The sequence below is a fragment of the Motacilla alba genome, chromosome 7 (assembly GCF_015832195.1).
Source record: "Motacilla alba alba isolate MOTALB_02 chromosome 7, Motacilla_alba_V1.0_pri, whole genome shotgun sequence".
Taxonomy (NCBI): domain Eukaryota; kingdom Metazoa; phylum Chordata; class Aves; order Passeriformes; family Motacillidae; genus Motacilla; species Motacilla alba.
Genome location: NC_052022.1, coordinates 24,678,424 through 24,702,741, shown reverse-complemented (window position 1 = coordinate 24,702,741; position 24,318 = coordinate 24,678,424). Strand labels below are relative to the sequence as shown.

Sequence of the window (24,318 nt, the reverse complement as noted above, 5' to 3'; positions counted from 1 at the left end):
GGTCATTGAATGCAAACAAAAATGTCAGTATTTGTAGGTATATATAAATTCCTTGAAGTAAATTAATTTTTCTACTTACATATCGCTTTTGTCAATATCATTTGGACAGGTTAGTAGTAAATTTTATTTTCAGACTTTTTGACCACACAAAGTAGATTTTTTTTTTTAAACTATTTCCATTCTGAGCATCAGAGTTAATGGTAACCTTACTGAAGACACAAAAACGTGTAGAAATTGTCCCTAAGTAAATTAATGGGGTAACTTGCATCAAGTGAAGCTGTATTTTCTATGTGGAACTGATGAATCACCAAATTATTTTATTAAGCAGAATTCAGTTCTGCCTTCATCAGTTCTTACAATGTTACATCAATATTTTCAATTAGGACTAATGTATAGAAACCTCACAGTTTTAAAAATATAAATAGAGTTTTGTGCCACAAAGGCTCACTAAGCTCGGAAGTATCTCCTTTGGGACAGGTAAATGGCAAATACAGACTGAAGGCCCAGCTTTCTACTGATGTCCAGACTGGATTTGTCTTTATCTTCACACCTTTGTTTATATCAAAACTTAGTGGCCTCATGTTAGGTGCTGTGCTACTGTTAAGTGTAACATTTGTGCACTAATACATAAAGTTAACTCCGAAATGTCAGATTTCTTAGAAATTCTTTTATTATTTTAACTAAAGTTCTGAACAAGTCCAGAAAGAAACTGGCTTGTTAGCAAAGTAATGGCTTGTTAGCAAAGAAGTTGTATTTGCTTCTATAGACTCTTCTCTGTTATACAACATGTATGTGTAGGAGGCTGGTAGTGAAGAATGAAAACAACTATCTACTATCATAAGAAAATTTGTTGTATATATTCTCTTTATGGACATCAAGATCTTATGTTCATTTTAAAATAATTACGTTGGAAGGCAACAGGATAGAATATTCTGAAAATGCTTAGACATTCTTTGATATATGTTTCAGACAGTCTTCAGTAAAACTTAAGTACCTACGATCCTCTAGCAAAACTCTGTTGTGTCACTGAGCTGTAAGCTAACGGAGGAAATGATAAAAACTGGGGAGTTCAGTTACCCAACAGCTGAGAGTAATTTCTATAGCATGGACAGGAAACAACTGAATCGTCCATCCAAAATTATTTCCAGTGTCTGATTTTTGAAAAACATGTGTTTGATTCTTGACTGCTGAATTCAAGATAAATAACAGTGCCTTTACATTTTTTATACATGCATGTGGGAGCAGCAAGTATTTTTTTAGATGATAGCCCTGTATCAGTAAGGTGGGAACCTTGAAGGCTCTACAAGCTGAAAATAGAATTGTGCTTAACAGCATATCACCTCTAGTGTGGGGGATTTTTATGTGAGAGAAAGGTGAAATATCTGTTGTCTCTGTCAAGTGGTGAGTCAGTCTGTAGGTACAGAAGACTCTTGGTGGGTAGAAAGTACTACAGCCCAAGAATAGTGAAAGACTAGCCTTTTCTTAGTGTTTGGAATCAGTATGTGCTGGACACACTTCCAAATGTGTGTGTCAGGCAATCTCCATTGAAATTCACCTCGTGAAATATTCTGGAACATTTTTAAGTGAGGTTAAATACATACTACTGTTGAAGAGCTTCCAGCATTAGGTTTATCTGTATAGACGTCAACAAATAAATGCTTTCCTTGCATTCCTAGCTATGAAACTATTGATGAGAATGCACAATTTTTTTGCAGCATCCTCAGATCCAGAAGAAGTCCCAGTATATCAAATATCTTTGCTGTGATGATGTAAGAACTCTACACCAGTGGATCAATGGCATCCGCATTGCTAAGGTAACCCCCAGGCAGTCTTACACTGTTGTCATGAGTAGTTGTCATCATCTGCTTAAAATCATTTACAGTTACTTAGCTGTAAATACATAGTGAATCTAACTTCCCTCTGTTTAACAATTCTGAACATGAACTGTAAAATCTTCTTATATTTTTTATTCCTCAGCAAAATTATTATAGGCACTTTGTTATAATAATTCAGTAATTGGGCCTTTTCTTCTTGTTTCTGCTGCACCCCTGTCACATGACACAGTTCTGACATACATCATAGATAGATTTTTGTCAGCTCCTTTCAGATTTTAAAAAGAAGGCTTATGGGAAAAGAGAATTTAGAAAATAGAGTTGATTTTCAAGATCCTCAGCTTGTCTTAGTTTCTTCATTGGGCCATTTCTTGCTTGACATTGTCTCTTATAGCATAAATAAAATTGTTTTTCTTTCTTTCAGCAAATCACTAATACTATTAATATTACCTGAACTCCTTAACATAGAGCCTGTGTTGCTTTGGGGGGACTGGCAGGAGGAAAGATGTAATAGAGAAGCCAGAGGTGGAGCTCAACAGTCTGAAAAGAGTGTACAGCCTCTATGGAGTTGTTAAACTTGTTTGTGATTTTGCTTAGTACGGGAAGCAACTCTACATGAACTATCAGGAAGCATTGAAGAGAACAGAATCAGCATATGACTGGACCTCCTTGTCTAGCTCCAGTATCAAGTCAGGCTCCAGCTCATCTAGTTTGCCAGGTAACAATGTGATCTATCTCATAATACAAAGATTCAATTGCCTTTGTTATCATCTGCTGTCTGGATGCCTCAGGAGAGACTGTTGCAGGAAGTGGACTGTTTCTCCAAAGCCTTTTATGCTATGTTTAGTCTAAAACACAGACTTTATCTATAACATCCTGTATGTGTATGTGTATATATATATATATATATATATATATATATATATATATATATGTATGTATGTATATATATATATATATATGTATTCAGGTAAAAACCTGTTTTGCTGCATTACTTGCAGTGATGTCTGTATTTGAAATACGCAGCAGTTTCTTGTTCACTTCCAAAAACCAATGTTTTTCTTATACTGAGAGGAGGAAACATAATTTCAAATTCCTGATGCCTCTATATTCACCTACTTGAAAAATCAAATATTTATTGTAATGATGCATAGAACATATATACATAGTTCTTAAACTGCTTTGTTAACTGAAATATTTTAAATTGGAAAATGAGAACTAGCCCCTGCCAAAAGGCAAAGATCTAAACAATCTCTTTAGAGAAAACTTTGAAAATACTGTTTCTGTTCCCATGTCAAATTGTGCATGGCTGCATTAATGTGCTCCTGTTTATCTCTCAGCAGAACTGGGGCGGGTTTCTTGTTGCATGTAACAGTTTAAAAATTGATAAATAGTTTATACAGTGTAATTTCATTGTTCAGAGCTGACTGATGCTTTGGTGGATTATTCAGAACCTTCAGGGGCTAGGTTCTTTATTGAAAATGTGCTGTTGTGTGAAGGTGTATTGTCTGCCACAGATACAGGTTGGGAAGTAATGCTACTGAACTGGACAGGTTGAGAAAATAGCCTGTAAGAATGAGCTAAGCAAATGCAGCCTAACTGGGAAGGTACCTTGTTTCAGCTGTGTGGCATAGCAGTAAATTCTTGGTCACTGACAATTTCTCCATCCAAGCTGGGTGTTTTTATGATAAAGTGTAAATTCTTGTAGGGAGCTGAGCCACAGCTCACTAGCCAAGCATGTTCTGCCAAAGTTGCATTCCAGCCTGTGCCAGGACACTTTGGGATTACAAAGAAAGCAGTGCCAGGTTGAATAAATTGGTCTGGCTGTGCCTGCTGCTGTCTTGTCAAGACACCATGTGGACCCAGATACCAGAGTATCATTTATGTTGGCTACTTGCAGGATGCACACCAGCCCTTCCCTTGTGTTGAGGAATGGGTCGTTGGAAGCAGTGTCCTGCCTTGGCTGGTGCAGTTTGCCTGTCCGTGGCCTGTGCCCAGGGTACATTTTTAAGGTTGTGCTGGGAGGGAGTGCTGGAGAGAGCAGGCTGCATGCACTGCATGAAATGGGGCTTTTCCCAAAGTGCGTGGTTCAGAACCCATACAGCTGCAGTGTGATTTTACTTTACATTTGAATTGTTCTGATAGGCTCTCATCCTTGTAGATGCAGCTTCAGGTTTGGTTGATACCAGGCATCTGTTGTAATGGCCTGGATGTGAGCTAGAGCTTATGCAGTCATTTACTGGGAGCATTGACCTCTGGGGACATGTTTAACGAGTCACAGAGTAGCATTGTTTTGACATTACTCTTACATTCAGAAACGTATGCTAACTGTTCCTTAACTTTTTTTCTGAACAGAATCTCAATCAAATCATTCTAATCAGTCTGACAGTGGAGTTTCTGACACCCAGACAGCTGGACATGTCCGTTCCCAAAGCATTGTCAGCTCCATGTTCTCTGAGGCCTGGAAACGAGGCACTCAACTGGAGGAATCCAGCAAGGTAACAAGAAGACTTTAATTTGAGAACCAACGCCCAACAGAATGTATGAGACACTGTTGTACCTCTTCCACCTCTGTCTTGAGTGGCATTTCTTCTCTGTTTTACATGGTTAATTTACACTATATCACTCACATAATTGTTTTATAGGATTCACTTTTTCAGGTAATTAAACCCTGCAACTTTCTGTTCTTTCTTTTATTTGTGTGCATAGAAGCTTTTTGTTCTTTGAAGGCCCCTCTCACAGAGTCCTATTTACTAATGTTGAATGAAGACAAAATAAAAAGATAAGCTGTTAACAAGTTGAACGAAATTCTTTCACTAAGACCTTTCTCCAGTTAAGTAGCCACATCTTTCCTTTGTAAAGATGTGAATAATTGGGACCTGAAAGAGGGTATATATATTTTGAAGTACTTCAGTAGCTTTTACTCAAAAGTTTTCTGTTAAGTGGAAATGGAACCAGCAACCTCAGATATGGTCACAATGAAAGTACTGACATTGTCATCCACTGTCATTGTTGTGGATTAAGGCAGATGTGGTATCTCCTGTTGCTGGTAGAGAGTTACAGAACACTTTAACCCATTGAGGCTGGGGCTCAGGTCTGTTGTGGTTTGGTTAGTTTTCTGTTCTTTCTATGGTTAACTGTTTGTTGTCAGGTTTGAAGGAATCTCCAGGTTCCTGAACAGCCTTGATGTCATTAACTGTAGCAGCTGTGTGTGGAAGTGCACTATGAGAAGCTGTCATTACTTCTGTCGGTTCTGAATCTTCCCTGGACCCCAGGCTCAAGCTAGAGAAGGAAGCTTTTTAAAACCAAAACCACACGCCAGTATACCTGGCACTGGTGCTTCAGATAAATAACTGAAAATAAGATAACACCTCTCCTTTTCAAATGAGAAAGCATATGACAGTGTGAAAGCTGACATGGCTGCATCCTTTGGGATTCATAACTTTTCTTCAATGCCTGCTGGCTTGGAAGTTGTCTGATTCTAATAGTAGAGTAGTACTCAGTCCAGGAATGTAGCTTGCTAAGTTGTGGTCCAAGTTTTCCTACTGCATGAGTGCAACACGTGGTGCATGTCCATTAGCAGGTGGCTTTTGTGTGGGTATAGGATGTATCATTTCTGCAGGAATGAGCTGCACGAGATGGGGCATTGCTAGCAGGTATCCAAGAGAGGTGAAAGAGCACTGCTGTGGGAATGATAATGTTACTGTTTCCTCAAGTTTGGGTTCAGTGTAAATCCTGCTGCTACATGCACTTCCTGTGAGATTTTAAGCAAAAGTTTCAAGTTCACTGCCTTGGGGTTACTGTTGTTCTTTATCAAGTCTGTAGTGCTGCTGGTAATTTCTTATTTAAACCCCAAGAATTTTTATGCTACATTATTAAAGCCACGGTAAAAATAAAATACTCAGAATGCTTCCTGCATTGAGGAAGCTATCCATTAATCAAGATTTCATCAATTTGAATTCCTTTCTGCAAATCCAAGAAAAGGTATATTTCTTCACCTTATGCGTAACACAGGTAAATGGGTTACCCTAAAACTTCCAAAGAATCCAAATGAAATGAACTGTGTAAACTTACAGAAGCTGTGTGTGTTCACAATTGAATGAATTGGTGACAAATTTACTTTCAGTGAAACTACAGTGTAAATCTGGCCCGGGGAATAACTAGGAAATCAGACTGGCAGTGGAAAATGTTAAACTGTGTGGCAAGAAAGGCAACAAGCAGTGTTCAAGAGCTGTAATTTACACGGGAAGGTGTTACCAGTGATACTGAGACGTGCTTTAGTCAGATTAGTCTCCAGTTACCTCAGAGGCAGCTTTGCTACAGTGCTTTGGTGTCAAAGCTGGCTTAAGAAATTCATGTGGGCAGGTTACTGCCAAGTGGCAGAACTTTCCTGCATGTCCCTTCCCCTTGTGCAGCAGCTCTCTCCTGCCTTGACAGCCTTGGCTCCTTCCCCTGGGCAGGCAGGGCAGAACAGAGCATGCTGTGTCTCAGCAGGGAGATGCCATTGGTGCTCTTTCCAGCCAGGGTGTTGTGCTAGTGCCTCAGCGAATTAATAAGGGATGAGTTCTGCCCACTTGTCGTTCATTTACCAGTAACTTCCCAATCATTTCTTGAAGTTGAAAACATACTGAGATTGCTAGAGATCTGTCATATTTGACCTAAATCGGATAACCAGTCAAAAGCATGGGAAAAGAGATGGCAAACAGCTCAATTGCAAAAGTTTGTTTTCTCAGGAAAAAATAGCTAAAAAAAGGGCATAGTTTATTTAAAAAGAAATACTATTGTTTTTGTAGCATTTTTGAGAGTTCCAGATAGTCATGAAGATGCATGTTACAAATAGGAATTGCCAGTATGCAATAGGTAATTTCTCAAGATACACAGAAGGACATCACATAATTATAAGCACAAAAAAAGGACAAATGAATCTCTCTCAAGGTTCTTCTGTAAAGAAAGTATCACAGACTGTTTCTGGATGTTGAAATTTCATTTGATTCTGTGGAGATGGGAGGGGCTCCCCCTCCTGAAATGCCCAATAGTCTTTTCTCTGTCTTGAGTGTTTAATTTGTTCACTGTGAAGATGACTGTCTTCAATGGGTATAAGGAAAGCACCACCCTCTTTCAAATATATCTAAGATTAAGAAAAACTTTTCCCACAATGCAGATAATCCATCTGCTTCATATTTTGAAAGATTCCTCTTTGCCCAGAGAATACTTTATTCATTTGCTTCCAGTTGGGCAGTGAAGAGCTCATTGAGTCTCATTTGCTTGTTAGATTTTGAACACCTTATTTGAAACGTTATGCTACAACAAATACCCAAATGCATGCTCTCACTGTGTCTGCTTTAAGGGACAAACTTAAGATTCCCCAAAGTCTTGCCATTCAGGGATAACTATTCTGTTATGCCTTCATCTCCCCCTCTGTCTGTTTTATGCCGCCTTTATTTTTCCTGTTGCCTTTTGCTGTCTCAGGTATCAAAAGTGAAGCTCAGCACAACTAAGGGCAGCACACCCATGGTGCCTTATACAGGGCACAGTTAAGGTCAGGTGGTGCTAATTGAAAATTCATTAACCTGGGTGATTGGGAGAATGGTAATTTACAGACTAACACTTGCAAGAAATCAAGATTTCTGTTTTGTAATGTGAACACCTTGATTTAGTTCCAGACCTGTTAATATTCTTGCCTTCCAGACTTAATGTGACAGGTAGAGGCACACCCCATGTTTGTTGTAAAATCACTGGTTATTGCTTCTGACTCTAATCCTTTTGCTGGAGTTCTGCACATACAAACACTGTGCACCTGTGTTTAGAACAAAGCAATATGCAAATGTGCTCCTCTCGTGCAGATGAGCATAATTGGGCTTGCTTATTGCAAAGTATCTACTAATAAGGTATAGGTACCTAGTGTGGTCAGTCACTATAGTGGTGGTGTATTTCTAATGCATGTTTCTATGCTGTGCACTGTGAAATTCACAACTTGGCTTGTTGCCAAAACACTTTGTATTAGGAGGATGTTTATACATTTGAGTAATGCAATTGTCATTTTAATTTTTAAGAGAAATATAGGCTTACAGTTTTTGAGAAATAATTTAACTTGACCTCAACATGAGTAGACTAAAATACTGCCTGCTGCTTTCCCATTGATCCTTCCATTAGTCAGCTTTTCCCTGTTTTTCCTTATTTTTTCTGCTTAACATATGAGTTGCATGTGTAACTTTCCTTTCCCAAATTGACTTTGTTTTGCAGATGCCTAAACATTTCCTTCTGGGGAAATTTTCTAGGAAAACTTGGTTCTTCTTCCTATTTTTTCCTTGCCAGTCGTGGATAGTAGAGCATGTGAAGGAAAAGCATCTCAGTACTATTCCTGTGCAGAGCTTGCTCTCAGTGTGTTTTAGAGCAGTTCAGGATTTCTGCATTTTGTAACACTGAACAGTGTAAGGCCTGAACTAACAGATGTAAGGATTTGACATGCTCTGGAAGACCAGGTGTGGTTTGATTCCAGTCATGCTGAGCTGAGATGTCTACAGAGTCTCTGCCTCTGGCATGGCCGGGGTGCTCTGGGGGGGCTCTCTTTGGGTCATTACGCTTGCCCAAAGCAGGCCAGTAATTCTCCCTGGGTCCCACTGCCTGCCCCAGGGAAGGAACAAGGCCGGTGTATTTTCCCTCTGGCAGCAGCTTCGTTTGGAGCAGAACCGGCTCCACTGATTTTTGCCTCCCGGCCTGCCCCATCCCCTTGCATGGTCCAGGCTTGTCAGTGTATGGAATTGTCTCTTGCTCCATGTTTTGCTAATAATTCTTGCATGCCATAATCTGACACTTAGTTTTTAATGTTGGGCACATTTAGACCTTCACTTTATAATCTCTTTGTCTCTTCTCTCTCTCCCTCCTTCCCTCTCTCTTCTTTTTCTCCCTTTCCACTTTCACTAAAAATCCCTTCCCCGTAGGCCCGAGCGGAGCCTGTAGGTCGGCCCTTCGTGTCCGTCGCAGCTCCCGTGTCCCCGCAGACGAAAGCGGTGACGCCCTACACAGCATCGCAGCCGTCCCCGCCGCTGCCCCCGCCCCCGCCGCCGCCCCCTCCGCCCCCGCCCCCGCCGCCGCCCCCTCCGCCGCCGCCCCTGCCCAGCCAGGCCGCCCCGTCCGCGGGCTCGCCCGCCACCATGTTCGTCAAGTACAGCACCATCACCCGGCTGCAGAACGCGGCCCAGCACGGCGGCCCTTTTTCCAAAGCCCCTGCTGCACAGCAGGCCCCGCCGCCGCCCCCGCCCTCGGCAAAGCCTCAGATCCTGGTGCCGCCCAACGGGGTCATGCCTCCCCCCCCGCCCCCGCCGCCGCCCCCCACACCGGGCTCGGCCATGGCGCAGCTGAAGCCGGCACCTTGTGCCCCCTCTGTGCCGCAGTTCACGCCGCCGCCGCCGCCCCCCAAGATACACCAGGTTCAACCAAATATAAGCCAGGCCGCTGTTGCCTCCTCGTTGCCACCACCTCCTCCTCCTGTGCCTGCCCCACCACCACCCCAGGCACCCCCAAAGCCTGTCATGGCAGCTCTGCCCCCTCAGCCTAGTGGGAAGGCAGCGTCACCAGGGGTCACGCACGTCACTCCCCCTGTGACTGCAGCCTTGCCCCTCGCAATAAAGAAACAACCGAGTGTCACATCTCCCCAGGTGCCTCCTCTGCCCCCGGCTCCTCCCGGCCCCACTCCCCCTGCAACATTCCCAAAGCAGCAGAGTTTCTCAGTAAAGCCTCCTCCATCCCCTCAGTCCCCAGTGCCCTCGGTGGTGAAGCAGATAGTCAGCCAGTTCCCCCCTCCTCCCACGCCACCTGCCACTGAGCCCCAGCCTCTGAAACCCCTTCCGCTGAGTGTGGCCCCACAGTCACCTCCAGCAGTGAAGGCGAAGCCCAAATGGCAGCCTGCTGCTGCTCCTTCACCAGATTTCCCCCCTCCTCCACCAGAGAGCAGTTTAGTGTTTCCTCCTCCGCCTCCTTCCCCAGCTTCCTCTGCAGGTTCTCCCCCGCCTGACAAATCAGGGTCTCCAGTAAAAAAGGCCGGCAAGACATCAAGCCCTGGAGGGAAGAAACCACCTCCAACACCTCAACGCAACTCCAGCATCAAGTCCACGAGCTCCGCTGAGTACCACGAGTCCAAGAGACCTTCAGTGGACCGCCTTGTCAGCAAATTTGCACACTCCCCAGAGCCGTCAGGATCTCCTTCCAAGGAGTCATCGCCTCCTCCAGCCCCTCCAAAGCCAGGAAAGCTCAACCTTTCTGGTGTGAGCCTGCCCATTGTCCTTCCACAAGGCGGGATCCCAGCCAAGGCTTCTGCTCCGAGTGCATCTGGAAAGGAACCTGTGGTTGAATTCCCTTCACCACCATCCGATTCAGACTTCCCACCGCCACCACCTGAAATAGATCTTCCTCCGCCTCCAGTAGAAATTCCATCTGTGTTTTCAGGCAGCACCTCCCCAAAAGTTGCTGTTGTAAATCCCCAGCCACAGGCGTGGTCAAAACCATCTGTGAAAAAAGCCCCACCGCCCACACGCCCCAAGCGGAACGACAGCACCCGACTGACACAGGCGGAGGCTGCAGAGCCCCCAGCGTCAGCTGGCCCGCAAGTGCCCACCTCACCCAAGTCCAGCCTTAGCGTTCAGCCGGGATTCCTGGCAGACCTCAACCGGACGCTGCAGCGGAAATCCATCACCCGGCACGGCTCGCTCTCCTCCGCGCGGATGTCCAGAACGGAGCCCACGGCCACCATGGACGACATGGCCCTGCCTCCACCCCCGCCAGAGCTGCTGGCTGACCAGCAGAAGACCAGCGGCTTCGGGGGCAGTCATATATCTGGCTATGCAACGTTACGGAGGGGGCCGCCCCCCGCACCCCCCAAAAGGGATCAGAACACCAAGCTGTCACGGGATTGGTAGTCGGTCTCCAGGGCCGGTGCTCTCCGTGACTTGTGGGCTGCTCTGTGATCGGCCAGCCCGTGATCCCCGTGCATGTGGAGAGGATGTGGGGATGTGGATGATAGCCCTATTAAAAGAGGTGATCTCAAACTGCAGCTATGGCTAAATGTAAAGACATTCCCCTTTCATGCCTAGGTTAAGAAAGATGGGGGCTTAGGGGTGTTGATACTTTATTGGGAAAAGTGGGTAGAGAGGTGTTGGCTTCATTCTTTCAGTTTCTTTTACCTTCTTATGGATTGGACCAAACCCCCATTTTCTCACTTTTTCTGCATTTAGGGGAGGGGGAGGGAGATAATTTTTTTGTAGTGTCTGTCCACGTGAGACATGTTTGTGCATGTATAATAAGTGTAGGTATATAATATATTGTGATATATTTCGTCGCAATTCTAGAAGATAACCAGAATGTTTTTGTAGAACCGTATTTATTGTTTCAGTCAGTAATATTACCTGGAATCGGACTCTTAACTGGTCAAATCTTACCATAAAAATGGAGATGTAGGGGGCACTTTAAAGAAAGGAAATAAAAAACCCAATCCCACAAACTTCTCAGCAGTTTGTGGTGGGTAAATTCTGCAAAGCTGAGGTGTTCGGCTGGTAACTGTACGTTGTCCATTGATTGAAAAGTACAGATGTAACATACCAAAACATTCTGGTCATAATACTACTGAAAATGAGTATGTTCAGAGGAAAGAAATAGATTTTATATATAGTGGGCTGGAGTGAAATATATTTATACTATAAAGAGCCTCCCCCTCCTTTCAAATAGTTTAAAAATATACACTGATAGAAATTATTTCAAACTTATTTGTCCATGCAGTTAAGTAGGATAAATATTATTCCAAACCATTATGCATTCTAACTGATAATAGGCTCAATCATGTGTTTCTGTGGCTCAAGATGAATATATTTGTGTTAACCCCTTCTGAAAGCTGCCAGGACTCCTGCAATTGAAAATCCTGCCAACCCCCAAGGCTGACCCACGCCGATCCGTGAGCTGTCCGTGTAACTCTTTCCCTGAATGAACAGGTAGGTCTCTGTAGAAAGCGCTGTGTGCTCACACAGGCATGCACAGTGTCCAGTCTCACCTGGTCTGGGCCTGGTAAGATGTAGTGTCTTCACAAAAACAAGTGTCTGGAAATATGTGAAGAAAGTATTGTTTGTAATTGATTCGAAATTGTCAGGAAACTTTCCCTTCTGGAAAAAGAGAAGGGAGCAGTAATTTCAGGACAAGCAGAGTAGGAATTGTCTCTCTTTGACCTGCCAGAGACTGTGACCAGTGCATTAACCTGTCTATTACAAAGTTGCACTTACAGCAGTCAAGGAAAAAGACTAGAAATAAAACAGCCTTAGAGAGGCAATAACATTTGCTAAGAATTTCATCTAAGGGCCCATATGAGTAGAAAATAGACTATTGGTTTGCTTGTTTTTTTAGTCACCGATTTCCAATCGGTCACCACAGCACACATGACAGTCCTTTTTCTTCAGTGGCTCATTGGGTGGCTTGATTGTACAGTCTTACCCACGTATTCAGACCTTGTGATAAGGTAGTGTAAGTGGTTTTACGTATCACTGCACGTTCCTTGCAGGGTGGTGGGACACAGCCTTTGTAAAACAACTAAAATGCTGGGACTGTAACTACCCCATCTTCAGCTGTTACAGCTTCCCTTGCCAGCATGGGGATATTGTCAATACGTAGTGTCAATAGGCTCATAGGGCAAATAATTTCACTGTTTGCCTGCTTTTTCTCCAAAAGCAAACTTTAAATGCTTTCTTTTTCCCAAAGAATGAAACAAAGACAGCAGCTTGACCTGGCAGTATCTGCACATGTGTAAAACTAATATAAACTAATCTCTAAAGTAATTCAGGATGATACATTTAAGAAATATTGTGACAGTGTCCCCCATTCTTTTTTTTTATAGTTTTTTTTAAAGTCCAAATAATGAAATAAATGTCTTTGTGAATATTTTATGAATAGGAAAAAAAGTTTTTCTAATTTGAGGTGGAAAATTACACATCTATAACTATATAGTTTAAAATAGGTGCATCATGAAAAGAGAAAAAATAGTGGTGCTGTCTCTGCTGAACTGTTTCATATGATTTTTTTAAAAATCTGTTTCAGCACCTCTGGAAATTGTTTTAATATTTCAGACTAGATTTTTTGAGCAATAAGAGTATATACCATTATGTGCATTTTTTAAAGCACTGCTATGGAAAGGCACTTTTTTGTATCTTTCAAATTGTTCACCAAGTTTTGTTTCTACTATTTTTGTGCTTACAAAGTGTCCTTAAAAGCATTTGCATTGTTGATTTTAAGCATGCTCAGTGTAGCTGGTGACTAACTTCACAGAAGGGTTGTTAAGCTATACTGCAGTTCATGGGTGCTGTAATTTTCACGTTGCTCCTCCTGTGCGCAGCTCCTGGGGCTCAGACACACCAGAGGGCAAAAGGTGCTCGCTACAGCTGTAACTGCTCGGCCCTTAGCCGTGACAGGCAGGTGGGCACATTCTCCTACTCCGGGCAAGATGCACCTGGCCTGATGCAACATGTGCTCCCAGGTGAGAGCAGTCAGGGAATTCTGCTTGCCCCACCTGCTTTTCTTTTCCCCAGGACAACCTCACTGGTGTGTGTCAGTTCCAGCCCTTTTACTGTAGTTCATTCAGTGCGGGTACCTCTGGGCTTTGGACTCGGCACATCGATGTTTTGAGTGCAATTTCTTCAGAGGGATTTCAGCTTTGTTCTTGTTTTCTTGTGTCCACATTTATTTCCGCAGTATCTCTCCCTAGACAGTTAATCCATGCTTACTACTGCAGGCTGCCCACAGCTTGCTGGTGGGAGACAGTTGTTTAACTCCTAAGTCTGCAGCAAAAAGAATGAGTGTCAGCAAAGGTGGCACCCTGTATTCCTTCTAGTTACAGTTTCCTTCCTAAGGCAGTAGTGATCCACTTGCTGCTTGCTTTCTCTCAGCTGAGCATGAAAATTTGGCTACAGTGTGGTTCAGACAACCTGGTCGCCTTTTCAGGTTATGAGATACCCCCCATTGTAACTTGCTTTTCCAGTATATTTACTGGTTTTGTGACAATGAATATTTACACCTTACTTTGCAAGTAAGTTGTTTTCCCCCATGTGCAGTCATCTCATAATTGCACCATAATATTTTTTTAATCAGAAAATTAAGGGGCTGGATTTTAGACATCCAGGAAGAGGCTTCCTGCTACAAGCATGGGCAGTAATACTTTTGGCAGTTTTAAAATGGGCATGGGAAGGCTGAGTGTTCACACTCCAGACACAAAAGTGCTTTGATCCCAAAATACGCAGAGTGTATGGCTGGAGTTGCGTTCCATGAGGCAGAGCACAGGCTGGCCACTTGTTAAGGTGGGTGTCAGGGGACCCTGTTCCTGCAAGGGCAATGGAGAGGGCTGGGCTGTGTTCGTTAATCTTTTCCACATTCGGTCTTCATTTCCTCTCTAGAATAATAGAGCATCCACCTCTGAGTACCAGAGCCCTGTTCAGCCATGTGTCAGTGCCCGCAGCTCAGGTGTGGAAAGCAGGGAGCTATTCTCAGATGCTTACATCACATGCAGGTGCTGGGGAGTTGCCTTGAAAGGGAAAACTAGGCTCTTCTAGCAGCACTAAGCTTACATGAGAAACTGCTTTTAAAACCAAAAGAAACCACAGGTTCTAAACAAACCACAGGTAACATGTTTCAGGTGGCTATGCTAGGGGCCCTGTTTTGTTTTTTAACACCTGTAGCTGGGAGAGGAAGTTAGGCACAAGTGTCTGAATCTTCTCTTATTTTCTGTGGAAGAGGAAGTTTCCTGCTTCACCCTGCACAGTGGTTTCCTCATGTGGCAAACCACCCCTGACTGCTCTGACTTGGTGATGACCTCAAAGCCAAAGAGCTCCTCTCCTGAGCTTACTCTGCACTTATCTGCAGGGCAACAGTGAGTAACACATCAGGGAAACAAAGTGCTGGTCCCTGGATGATTTGGTTTCAGGTCTGAGGGGAGAGGAAGCAGTTTTTTCAACAAGTGCATTTTAACATTTACTGTTCTGGGCTTGCACATTTAAAGATTTTCTGATTTCCTTCTTTCCGTGCCCTTAGGCAACCAGATAAATCATATCAGCTCAGAGATAAAGTGTGACCAGTCTTCCTCTCACTTAATTTTTTTTCCCCACAGTTTAAGGAACCAAAAGTGCCATTTCAACAGCAGAAGGGCAAAAAGAAATTTTCTGCTTTTTACAGAAAACAGCATAGAACCAAATTGTTTTTGCTGCAGTGGTACTGTTGCAGGTAAATTTGTTTCTTATTCAAAATAAGATTATAAGTGGGTCCTAATACAAGTATTATTTCCACTAGTGTCATGTTAAAATCAGTTGCACTCCAGAAAAGCAGTAAAAGGTAGTGAGGATGAAGCCAGAACATGGGAGTTTGGTTGCTGGGTTTTTTTTCTTATAGCATTACTAAGGTGTGGATTACGTACTCAGTCACACAGCGCTCCTCAGCTGCAGGTGAGTCTTACTACTTTGGGGCCCATTTGTGGCACCTGGTGTTGAGCTCTGCATTCATTCCCTTGCACCACTGGGGCAGACTCCAAACCAGACAGGATTTTACACTACAAGGGATAGTTTCTCTTGGGATTTTTTGCCACATGCTAGTGGGATTTTAAGCTTTATTTTGGAATTCTGAGTTTGCTAAGCTGAGTAATTTTCCGTTCTGAATTTTCTTTCCTTCAATTAAAAAATGCCCATGAAGGGGCAAAAAAACCCCAAAACCAACAGGGTTTTGTTGCGGGGCAGCACTCACTAATGCTGTGACACAAGCTTGGTCTAGCTGTGAGAAGTTTAAGACACTAAACTGCAAAAGAGATGAAAAACACACACTAATCCAGCACCACGTAAATTACTCTAATTGCTACTAACCAACTACGGGGCTGTTAGTGCCTTGGGTAACGATCATTTGGTGCTCTGAGGCACTCGGTGGGGCAAGGACTCGGTGAGCTCTCTGCTCAGCAGATGGATCTTGGGTAAAGGGGAGTTAGAGAAGGTGGACTTGGAGGGACAGGAACTAGAGAGAGTTCCTGCACTAGAGAACAGTGCTGTAGGAATGAATGAGAAGGACCTTCAGTAACAGATTGTGGACACTACCCCCCCATTATTTAAATGCTTGAAGGCAGCTTATCTTTTAGGAGATTTTGGAACTCAACCATTTGCTACAGTGGAAAATAATTTCCTTCTAGCTTTCCCAAGATGCCAAAGATGCATTCTGAGTTCAATACCACGTATGCAGATGTGTGTACACCAGTCTCTTGTTGCCAGGGGTCTCATACTGCTGGTCTCTAGCACGTGTCTGGTGAGAGAACAGGGTGCCACTCTTAGATGTTGTGTGTTGCTTGCTTTTAACCAACACTGGGAACTGGGTACACACTTGCAAAGGACAGTTTAGCAAACAAAGCTGTGCCCATGGCACGCTGCTGGCTGATTTGGTGCAGCACAATAACGCTTGCACTTTTAAAAGAAAAACTAAATGTTTTGTCATAAGTTTTAATTGGAAATCGTAGGCCTCCTAGTGGACTGCAGTGGACCAGAAATGAACTGGAGCAGCAGCTGGGTTTATAGCTTACACTAATTGTTACCAGTCATTGGGAATATTCTGTATAATACTGGAGATGCAAGTGTAAGAAGTGTCATTGCAATGATGATTTGTCTGTGCAGCAAACTTGTGCTGAGTGCTGTAAATACATTCATGTTTACTGCTTTAAAAAGAAAATTGCACATTTTATCTTTCAATGGGATTGCCTCCCCTCTTCTTCCCTTTCCAAACAGGAAAAAAAAAAAAAATCAAAGCTCTTTTAGACTGATAGTGTCAGGTTGGGGGGAGCTTTGCCATATTATAAATATATATAAATATATGTATAAATATACTTTTTTAAGCATGAGAGAGGACAAAAGAAATACTACATTATAGAGTACCCAATATAGATCATTATACAATGGAATATGCACAATTCAATAAAGATGTAGTTAAATTTAATACTCTGTTTTAATCCTCTGTCTTGCAATTTTCCTTTTTCATGAGCTTAGACCCACACTGTGTTTTCAGGTCATCAGTGGTTTCTCTCAATAGGGGTCAGGTAGCTGATGGCCATTCCTGTGCTCACTCCCAAGGAAGCTGCTGCTATTCCTTTGCTCCATTCTTCCCGCTGGGTCAGAGCTGGCTGTACCAGCCAGGTGCTGCACACCAGTTACAGGTCAAAAGAGGACCCGTCTGAAGGCTCACCTTTCCCCTCTGCTCCTTGCTCGGGCTTGCGGAGTCCTGGCCAGCTGTGCTACACAGAACAGCTGCTGGCTGCTACGTGCTGCTACGGCCCCGCTCTGGGGGCTGTAGGGAACCTGGCTGGGAAATGCTCTCAGCCTCACCCTGCGGCGCTCAGCAGCAGCGATTTGAGAATGACATTAGTGAGTGCAGGCAAGGGGCAGCCCCACAGAGGGCGAGGAGCTGCTGAAGGCAGCAGGCCAGATGCCAGGTGTACCTTTGCAGCGGGAAGTGCTGTGCTCGGAGAGCCTCAGGGACAGACTCCTGCACACGCAAGCCATGATCCCTGGCCCTAGTGCGTTGAAGTGTGTAGCCAAAGACAAGGAATGTGACACAGCTGTGCAAGCTCACAGAACACATGAGGTGTGCTTTGTTCTTTTTATTTAGGGCTCATAACAAGAGGGTTTAGTACACAGCAACAATTAATTCCAAGTACAATTAAAAAAATTTAAAAATTGGGTTTTGCACTCACTGGAAGGTGGTTCAAATGGCACACACACTAAAATGTTACTGGCGGCATAGAGCTCCCCAGAGTCCTGTGGGCTTGGTCATTTACAGTGGGCTCTGCATCCATCCACTGCATCAGCAGTGCCAAAAGCAAAAGCAGAGTGTGCTGCTCCAACTGCAAACCAAAGGGGGGATATCTGCTTTCAGAAAAAAGTGCATGGACAAAATCCATGTTAGACACTGACATCTCCAGAGAATTCATAGAAACTACTTGTCCATGCAAGTTGCAAAAGACACTTTTTCAAATGTGAAAAGAAGCACTTGTTCTTTACAAAAAAAAAAAAATCTTGGACATGTCAGCACTTACTGAGGCGCTGTAATGGAAATAAATTTGTACATAGCTCTTCTTATTAGTCAGTAGTGGTAGGATTCTTCAGAGGTGTAAAGAGAAACTGGAATAAACATCCTGCACCCATTTCAGCAGGGTCCCCATGTCAGTCTTCAGCAGGGTCCTGGGTTTAGGTAAGCCTCTGGACAGCACGCCCCTGCTGCCATCACTGTCTTGTAATATGTCTTGTAATAAGCACAGGTGCTAATAAAGTTAGTACATTTAGAGTACCAAAAAAAAAACCCCAAACCTCTTCCTCCATTGGCTGGAGATTACACAAAACACATGGGTGGGTTTTTTTTTTTTTTGAATGAAAGCAGCAGAACACCATGATCTGTGAATTATTCTTTTTAACAACAGTTATCAAACCATGGCTGCATCAAGCTTTCAGCATGTCCCTGTGGGTGTGAGGTGGGGGTCCCACTATGCTTGAAGTTTTAACATCAGAAGTAGGTAAATAGGGCTGTTACTACACATTACTTCAGCTACTGTAGGGGAAAAATCCCCAACACAAACCACACATTGTTCCCTTCTTGTACTGTTGTGACCTCTGTGTAATAACCATTTTATCCACAAAATGCAGCCGTGCCAAATACTGGGAGATGCCAGAAACTGGGGAAGGTGAATACACCTGTAAGCATGGTAAATTCTTGTACCTGGCACTCCAGAAGCTGTAGCCCAGGATCCTGCTTGTACTCCATTTCCACCACCACCTTCCCTAGAGGTTAGTGTTGTAAATACTTGCCTTAGTGAATGCAACAGTGCTGTACCTTTTCTACCGCCACGGTCACCAACATAGGTACTGAAGTCTCTGCATGGGGTTTGTAATGCTGCCTGAAATGCTGCAGTGCCTTCACCAGTGACTCTCGATACTCTGAATGCAACTACTGCTCCTAGTAAAGCCACAGCACCACAGTCCATCCAACAGCATCCTCTAAGCAGCTTCCAAAAAGCACCTGCGGAAAATACAGATGTCACCTGTTTTACAAAACGTCCTACTGCACCTCTGGGAGGAGAAGCTCTGTAAATGCTCCCAGTTTACTAAACCACATAAAGTTCCATCCTTTCCAGAAAAGAAAACATGGAAATTTAGCTCTATGCCTGGAGCCCAGAGACATAACTAATAAAAAAGCAGGCTCATTTCCAGCAGAGAGGTGCACCCACAGCATCTGTTAGGAAGTGGTGGAAGTCGCCAGGAAGAGGGCAGTACTAAGTCACCATCAAGCACAGGTGGGAGATACCACAGAAGTGCAACAGTATCAGTGCAGAGTCCTCTTCCACCTCTAGTCAACAACGTGCACATCCACAGCAGGCAGGCAGCCCGCACACCCTCTGCTGGAAAAGGCTCCTCAGTCCTGCTGCTTCCTCGCTTTCTTTTCGTGATCAACTGAAACACCCCAGGTAAGAGTGGCACTTTTCAGAAGCCGCATTACTGCCACTGTCAACTTTGGCTGTCACCAAGAACCCTCAGCAGCAAGAAAAGAAAATGCCCAGCAGCTGTGAAAGGAGAACAAACTGCTCTAGCAAGAACTAGCTGGATCTAAGCCTTTCTGGCATCCACAAGTAAGCCACTCAGCCACGCACCACAGGACCTGTGCAACCCGTGGTTCACACAAGTAGACATCTCCAGATACTCTTATGACATCCAACTCAACTATCTGCAAGGGTAAGCTGAATTCCAAGAACATGGTCAGCCTCCTGGTAATACACACCAAGCTGTCATCTACCTCAGGGCCAAGCCACAGCTCTTGTCCTCCAGTGAGAGCCGTGGCTCTTCAGTGCCTCGGTGTGTGTCTGTGTCTACCCCGTCAGACCATCAAGTGATCCAGCATTGCTTCAGCTCTCTGGTGCCTGCTCCAGCCACTGCACATGGACACACCCTCAGGACACTCGGGCATAGAATTTGCTGGTCACCTCTCCTGCCCCTCAGCCCTCTGCTGCAACAGCTGAGGGGAAGGGGAAAAGGAGGGGAAAGAATGGGTCAGACAGATGCAACCTCAGCTATCTCTGTTTGGCTGGAATGAAGGCACCGAAATGAACCTGCTTCAGCACTAGATGTGGACAGACTCAGTCAGACCTTCTCTCATCAGGCACACGACCATAGAGGCAGCTGTAGTTAATAGCTTTGTCCCTGGCGCCAAGAGGAAGGAAGAAAACTTTGATACACAGCAAACCAAGGCAAAATACACCGCTAGAGGATGCTGAACAATTTCTGTGCACAATGAAAACAGCTGGCTGGGCTAAGGCAGTTCTCACAAAGGGAGAAACAAGTACATTTTGGCCATTCAGCACTCTTTGGGCTATGCTGGAGTGTCTCCTTCCCCCACCTCTCATGCGTACACACTCCCGCTTCAACAGCCTGTGATGCAAAACACCATGAGCTGTGGCAGCAAAACTCAGCAGTGAAGAGATGTTGTGCACCTTATTTAAAATACTGAGGTGTTTCTCCCCCAGCCCCCCATTTGCCACCCCTTTTTAAAGTAAACCTGTAAATTAAAAAGGGGTGGGGAAGAGAAGGTTTTGGACAAGGAGAAGTACAGGGGACAAAACTGGAAACACAACCCTCACTGACTTTACTAGCATGCAATCTATGTAACATTAATATACAAAGCCTGTTTACCTTGGCCTGGTCTATGACCATTACATCACATCATCCCCAAACAAGCAACAGAATTAAAATCTGTACAAAATAAAAATATGCATAAAACTCAACATATTTCTTTACATTAGCACTGTATAATAAAGCATAAAACCAGCAGGAGGTGACCTAGAAATTCTATCCACAGCAGTTCTTGCAGGATAAACAATTCCATGTTCTATCAGCAAGGACCAAACTAACCCCTGGCCCATCAGACCAAAGCCAGTTCTTCAGGATCTGTCACACAGCTGTCCTGAAAGTGGAATCACTAAGGGTTTTGTAGCCTCATCTTCTGTGCTGGGCTCTGCAAGCGTTCATCTCACACTGCTCTGCTCTCACAACACAGAAAGCTTGCAAGATGAAAAACCAGCTGACTGAAAACTATCACACACAGTGGGAGTACACACTACCCCACCCAGCTGCCAGAAGTGTTCAAGCACAAGCTCTTGCTCAGACTGGGTTAAGACATGTTTCACTAAAGTGTGACCTGCCAGCTGCAGCTTAGGTGCACAGGCAGAGGTTCAGCTCTCACTTAAGAAATCATTAAGCTGCCCTAATGATGCGTTTGAGCACTGTGGGCTCAGTTTTTGCCACAAACATATCCAAGGCAAGAGAAGCCAGGAAAGCTCCGATATTCCTGGAAAGCACAGCTGCCCTGTAAGCACCAAAGACTTGTGAATGCTGCTTTTCAATCAGCTTTGCTAGAAGCACCACCTCCCTGTGCCAGAAGCTTAGACCTGCCCAATGACACTAGAAACGGTTATTCCAGTGACTGCACAACCAGTGGTTCTGGACTTGCTTGCACAGAAATGATGGGCTGAGGGAACTGAACATGGCTGCTTCTCAGTCTTGCTGCAAGAAAACTTTTCAGAGAGTAAAAGGCTTAAAGGGTATCTGTTCTGGCACTCATCCCAAATAATGCTGTCAGCTTCCAGAAAGAAGACAACATGTGGATTAGCAAGGGAGAAAGCAACTTCCATCTACACACGAGTTTCTTCAAAGTAGTCCTTCCTGCAGACTTTAACCAAGCCAGTTTCTTGCGCACTGTCACAGGAGTTCCACAAGCTCACAGCAGATGATGACATTCCTCCATGGCCTACAAAAACACCTATTTGTTTGTTCCTCTTGGCCTCTGAGCAGCTATGGCACCTCTCTGCCCAGGCTGGCACCAAATCTGCACCTCCATGCTGATACTGCAGTAACTACCAAGCAAGAGGCTAGGTCAGTTACCTGTACTGGTGCCAATGCCATCACACATCCAGCCCCACTCTCCTGTGCACTGCTCTGTTTTAACACCAGCCTCTCCAGCTGCAGCACTGTCTCACCTTGGACAAGCTACTCTTGGTACCAGCAGGAACTCGGCCAAGTGACAGTCTAAAGATGCCCCTGCCCAAGAGGCTCTCAATTTGCAGGCTAACAAGACTTAACAGGAAATTTAATTAGTTAATGCATGATATTTACCCACAGGTAACATTTAGATGTTCCTAAGGGCAGATGAGTATAACCATCACTTACAGTGATCTGCTGTGTACAATCACTGAGCAGAATTGTTAACTGAGACTAAATTAGAAAGCCAAGTATCATCACATGGGGCTACAGAGCCTCCACTTGGTATTACTCCACCCCAAGCCACCAGTACAGCTCAAAATACCTATCATAATAAACAACGGAGAGGGCTGGGGGAAGAGCTAGGACTACTACTAGTTACTGCTTGGATTTCCATGGGAAACCAGTACACACAACAGCCCTGTTTGCTTCCACTGAAGAGATTTTGGCAACAGACATGAAGACGACAATTGCCGTTTGTCCTGCCTCTGCACAGGGCTCTCACAGTACATATGCAAATCTAGTCGTCAAGTACAAAATAGCCAATTTACAATACCTGATTGGATTTTTAAGATTATATTGTGCATAAAACTAAAGTTGGGGGCAAGTTTCTCTAGTGCAAGCAGGCATGAGTAGATTTGAACCTTAGATCACACCCCCTAGAGTTAATCCTCAGACCCCAGGAGGACCTGTAAACTTTGTTTCGCCTTCACCATCAACAGCATCTGTGAGTTCTGTTTGAACCGGCAGCAACCGTGGCAAGGAGCTCACTGTGGAGAGGAGCACAGTTACATCAGTGCAGAACACAAAACAAATATGTGGCATTCAGAAGATGAGAAATGGGGGTGGGGATCCTCTGGGCTGCAGCCATCTGAATTGTCTAAACTGAAAGGTGAGTGAATGAAAGCCGGCTCTGTGTGCCCTGTGTCAGCCTACGTGTGCAGAGCAGCTGCAGAAGTGTTTCTGCTAAAGAAGCATCCAGCTATCTGGAAGTCAGTTACAGGAACGTCTCTGTGTAGAAATCCCAGTGTTTGCTAGCACATGACTTTCTTCCAGCTGCACAGGAGTGTCGTGTAGAAACAGGAGGGATATCCACTGGCCAGTAACCTTCACCACAAGCATCGAGGACATCCCCAGTGCCAGGCACTGCTTCCAATGGTAGTACCATGAGGGCACACAGGACTCCTGAGACAGATCCCAAGGCCTGTCAGAAGTCAGAATTTGAGTGAAGTATGAGCTAATCAACAAGTTTGTTACATCTGAATGGGTCAGCTTAATTCAAAGTCAGATAGCTCAGGATAGCCTCTGCTGGCAGCTGAAGAGCCATTTGTTCAAACAAATCACTATTGTCTTATCATGAGGGGGAAAAGAAACAAAAAAACCAAACCAAACCCAAAAGAGTGGTTGTTACAATTATCCTTCATTCAGTTATACTGGATGGGGCCCCAGAGGCTGGTGGAGATCTGGGAAGCCCTGACAGCTCCTGCAGCAGGAGATGCAGTGTTGTGTCCTCTGGTCTTCACTCTGAGTAATGCATGATCGACTCCACATAGTTCCCTGGGAACAGCCCCGTCACTCCATTCATGACCCCCTCATACCAGCCATCATCATTTTTCTTGATGACATAAATGATGGCACCTTCCTGAAATGAGAGCTCATCTTCCTTGTCCTTGGTGTAGTCATAGATTGCCACCACTAGGAAAGAACAGAATGTGAGCGTTAGGAGAGGTAGGGGAGGAGAAGGAAAATCCAATCACCCTTCCTCATGCAGGCACTGCCTCACCTGTATGTGTGCCAAATGACCTGCTGAGAGAAAGTTTCTTTCACCCCCTTTTGTACAAGCTCACGCTTTGAAGCACATAAGCCAGGACTCCTTTAACTCCTCTATTCTTACCATTTCCAGGCCCACCACTGGAAGTGTCCGACTCTATGACAAACTTTTGGTGTGGAACGATACAACAAGGTGGTTGTGAATGCCCGTGGCTATGACCACTCAGAACTATTCCTACATGTGCTAAACCCGATCTCAGCACAGGAAAGAGCAGGAAAACATAGCAAGAGCTCTCTTCAGGCCACAGTACGAGTCAGCCAGGGCTGATATCCCAGACTTGCATCTACCTTAGCCACTTCCACATTTAAATCTCTTAAGGTCATGTGCATCTCAATATCCAGCAGCCACTCCCAGGGCACACAGCACCGAGGCGGGTGAATCCCTGTTAGAAGCCATGAAGAAGGAAGGTGGAAATGTCCACATACTGTATCAGGACATTTTTCTTACAGCTGCAGAATATTTTAGTGATGGCACAAAGGTTGTTAGGAAAGGCAAAGAAATTGGACAAAGCACTTGGAAATATTAAATAGAACAGTCCTGAAATGACAGAAAATAGACATAAAATTGATAACATTTTTCCAATCTCTGT

The 24,318-nt window shown here is 44.3% G+C and overlaps 2 protein-coding genes across 25 annotated transcripts in view; one reads left to right on the top strand and one right to left on the bottom strand.

The window, feature by feature from the left end:
- Positions 1-18,176, top strand: part of RAPH1 (Ras association (RalGDS/AF-6) and pleckstrin homology domains 1) — an 83,147-nt gene extending 64,971 nt beyond the window's left edge. For all 6 annotated transcript variants that reach the window (XM_038142956.1, XM_038142959.1, XM_038142958.1 and 3 more), the window contains 4 exons: positions 1,716-1,814; positions 2,430-2,550; positions 4,188-4,330; positions 8,774-18,176. In XM_038142956.1, coding sequence (XP_037998884.1) covers positions 1,716-1,814; positions 2,430-2,550; positions 4,188-4,330; positions 8,774-10,747 — 2,337 coding nt within the window. In that variant the 3' untranslated portion in view covers positions 10,748-18,176. The remainder of the gene's footprint in view (positions 1-1,715; positions 1,815-2,429; positions 2,551-4,187; positions 4,331-8,773) is intronic.
- The window catches only part of ABI2 (abl interactor 2), a 65,612-nt gene continuing 58,738 nt past the window's right edge, over positions 17,445-24,318 (bottom strand). For 14 of the 19 annotated variants that reach the window (XM_038142966.1, XM_038142963.1, XM_038142965.1 and 11 more), the window contains one exon: positions 23,418-23,593. In XM_038142966.1, coding sequence (XP_037998894.1) covers positions 23,418-23,593 — 176 coding nt within the window. Of the gene's footprint in view, positions 23,594-24,318 lie in introns of all 19 variants that reach the window. The other 5 variants (XM_038142980.1, XM_038142961.1, XM_038142970.1 and 2 more) reach the window with 1 other exon arrangement.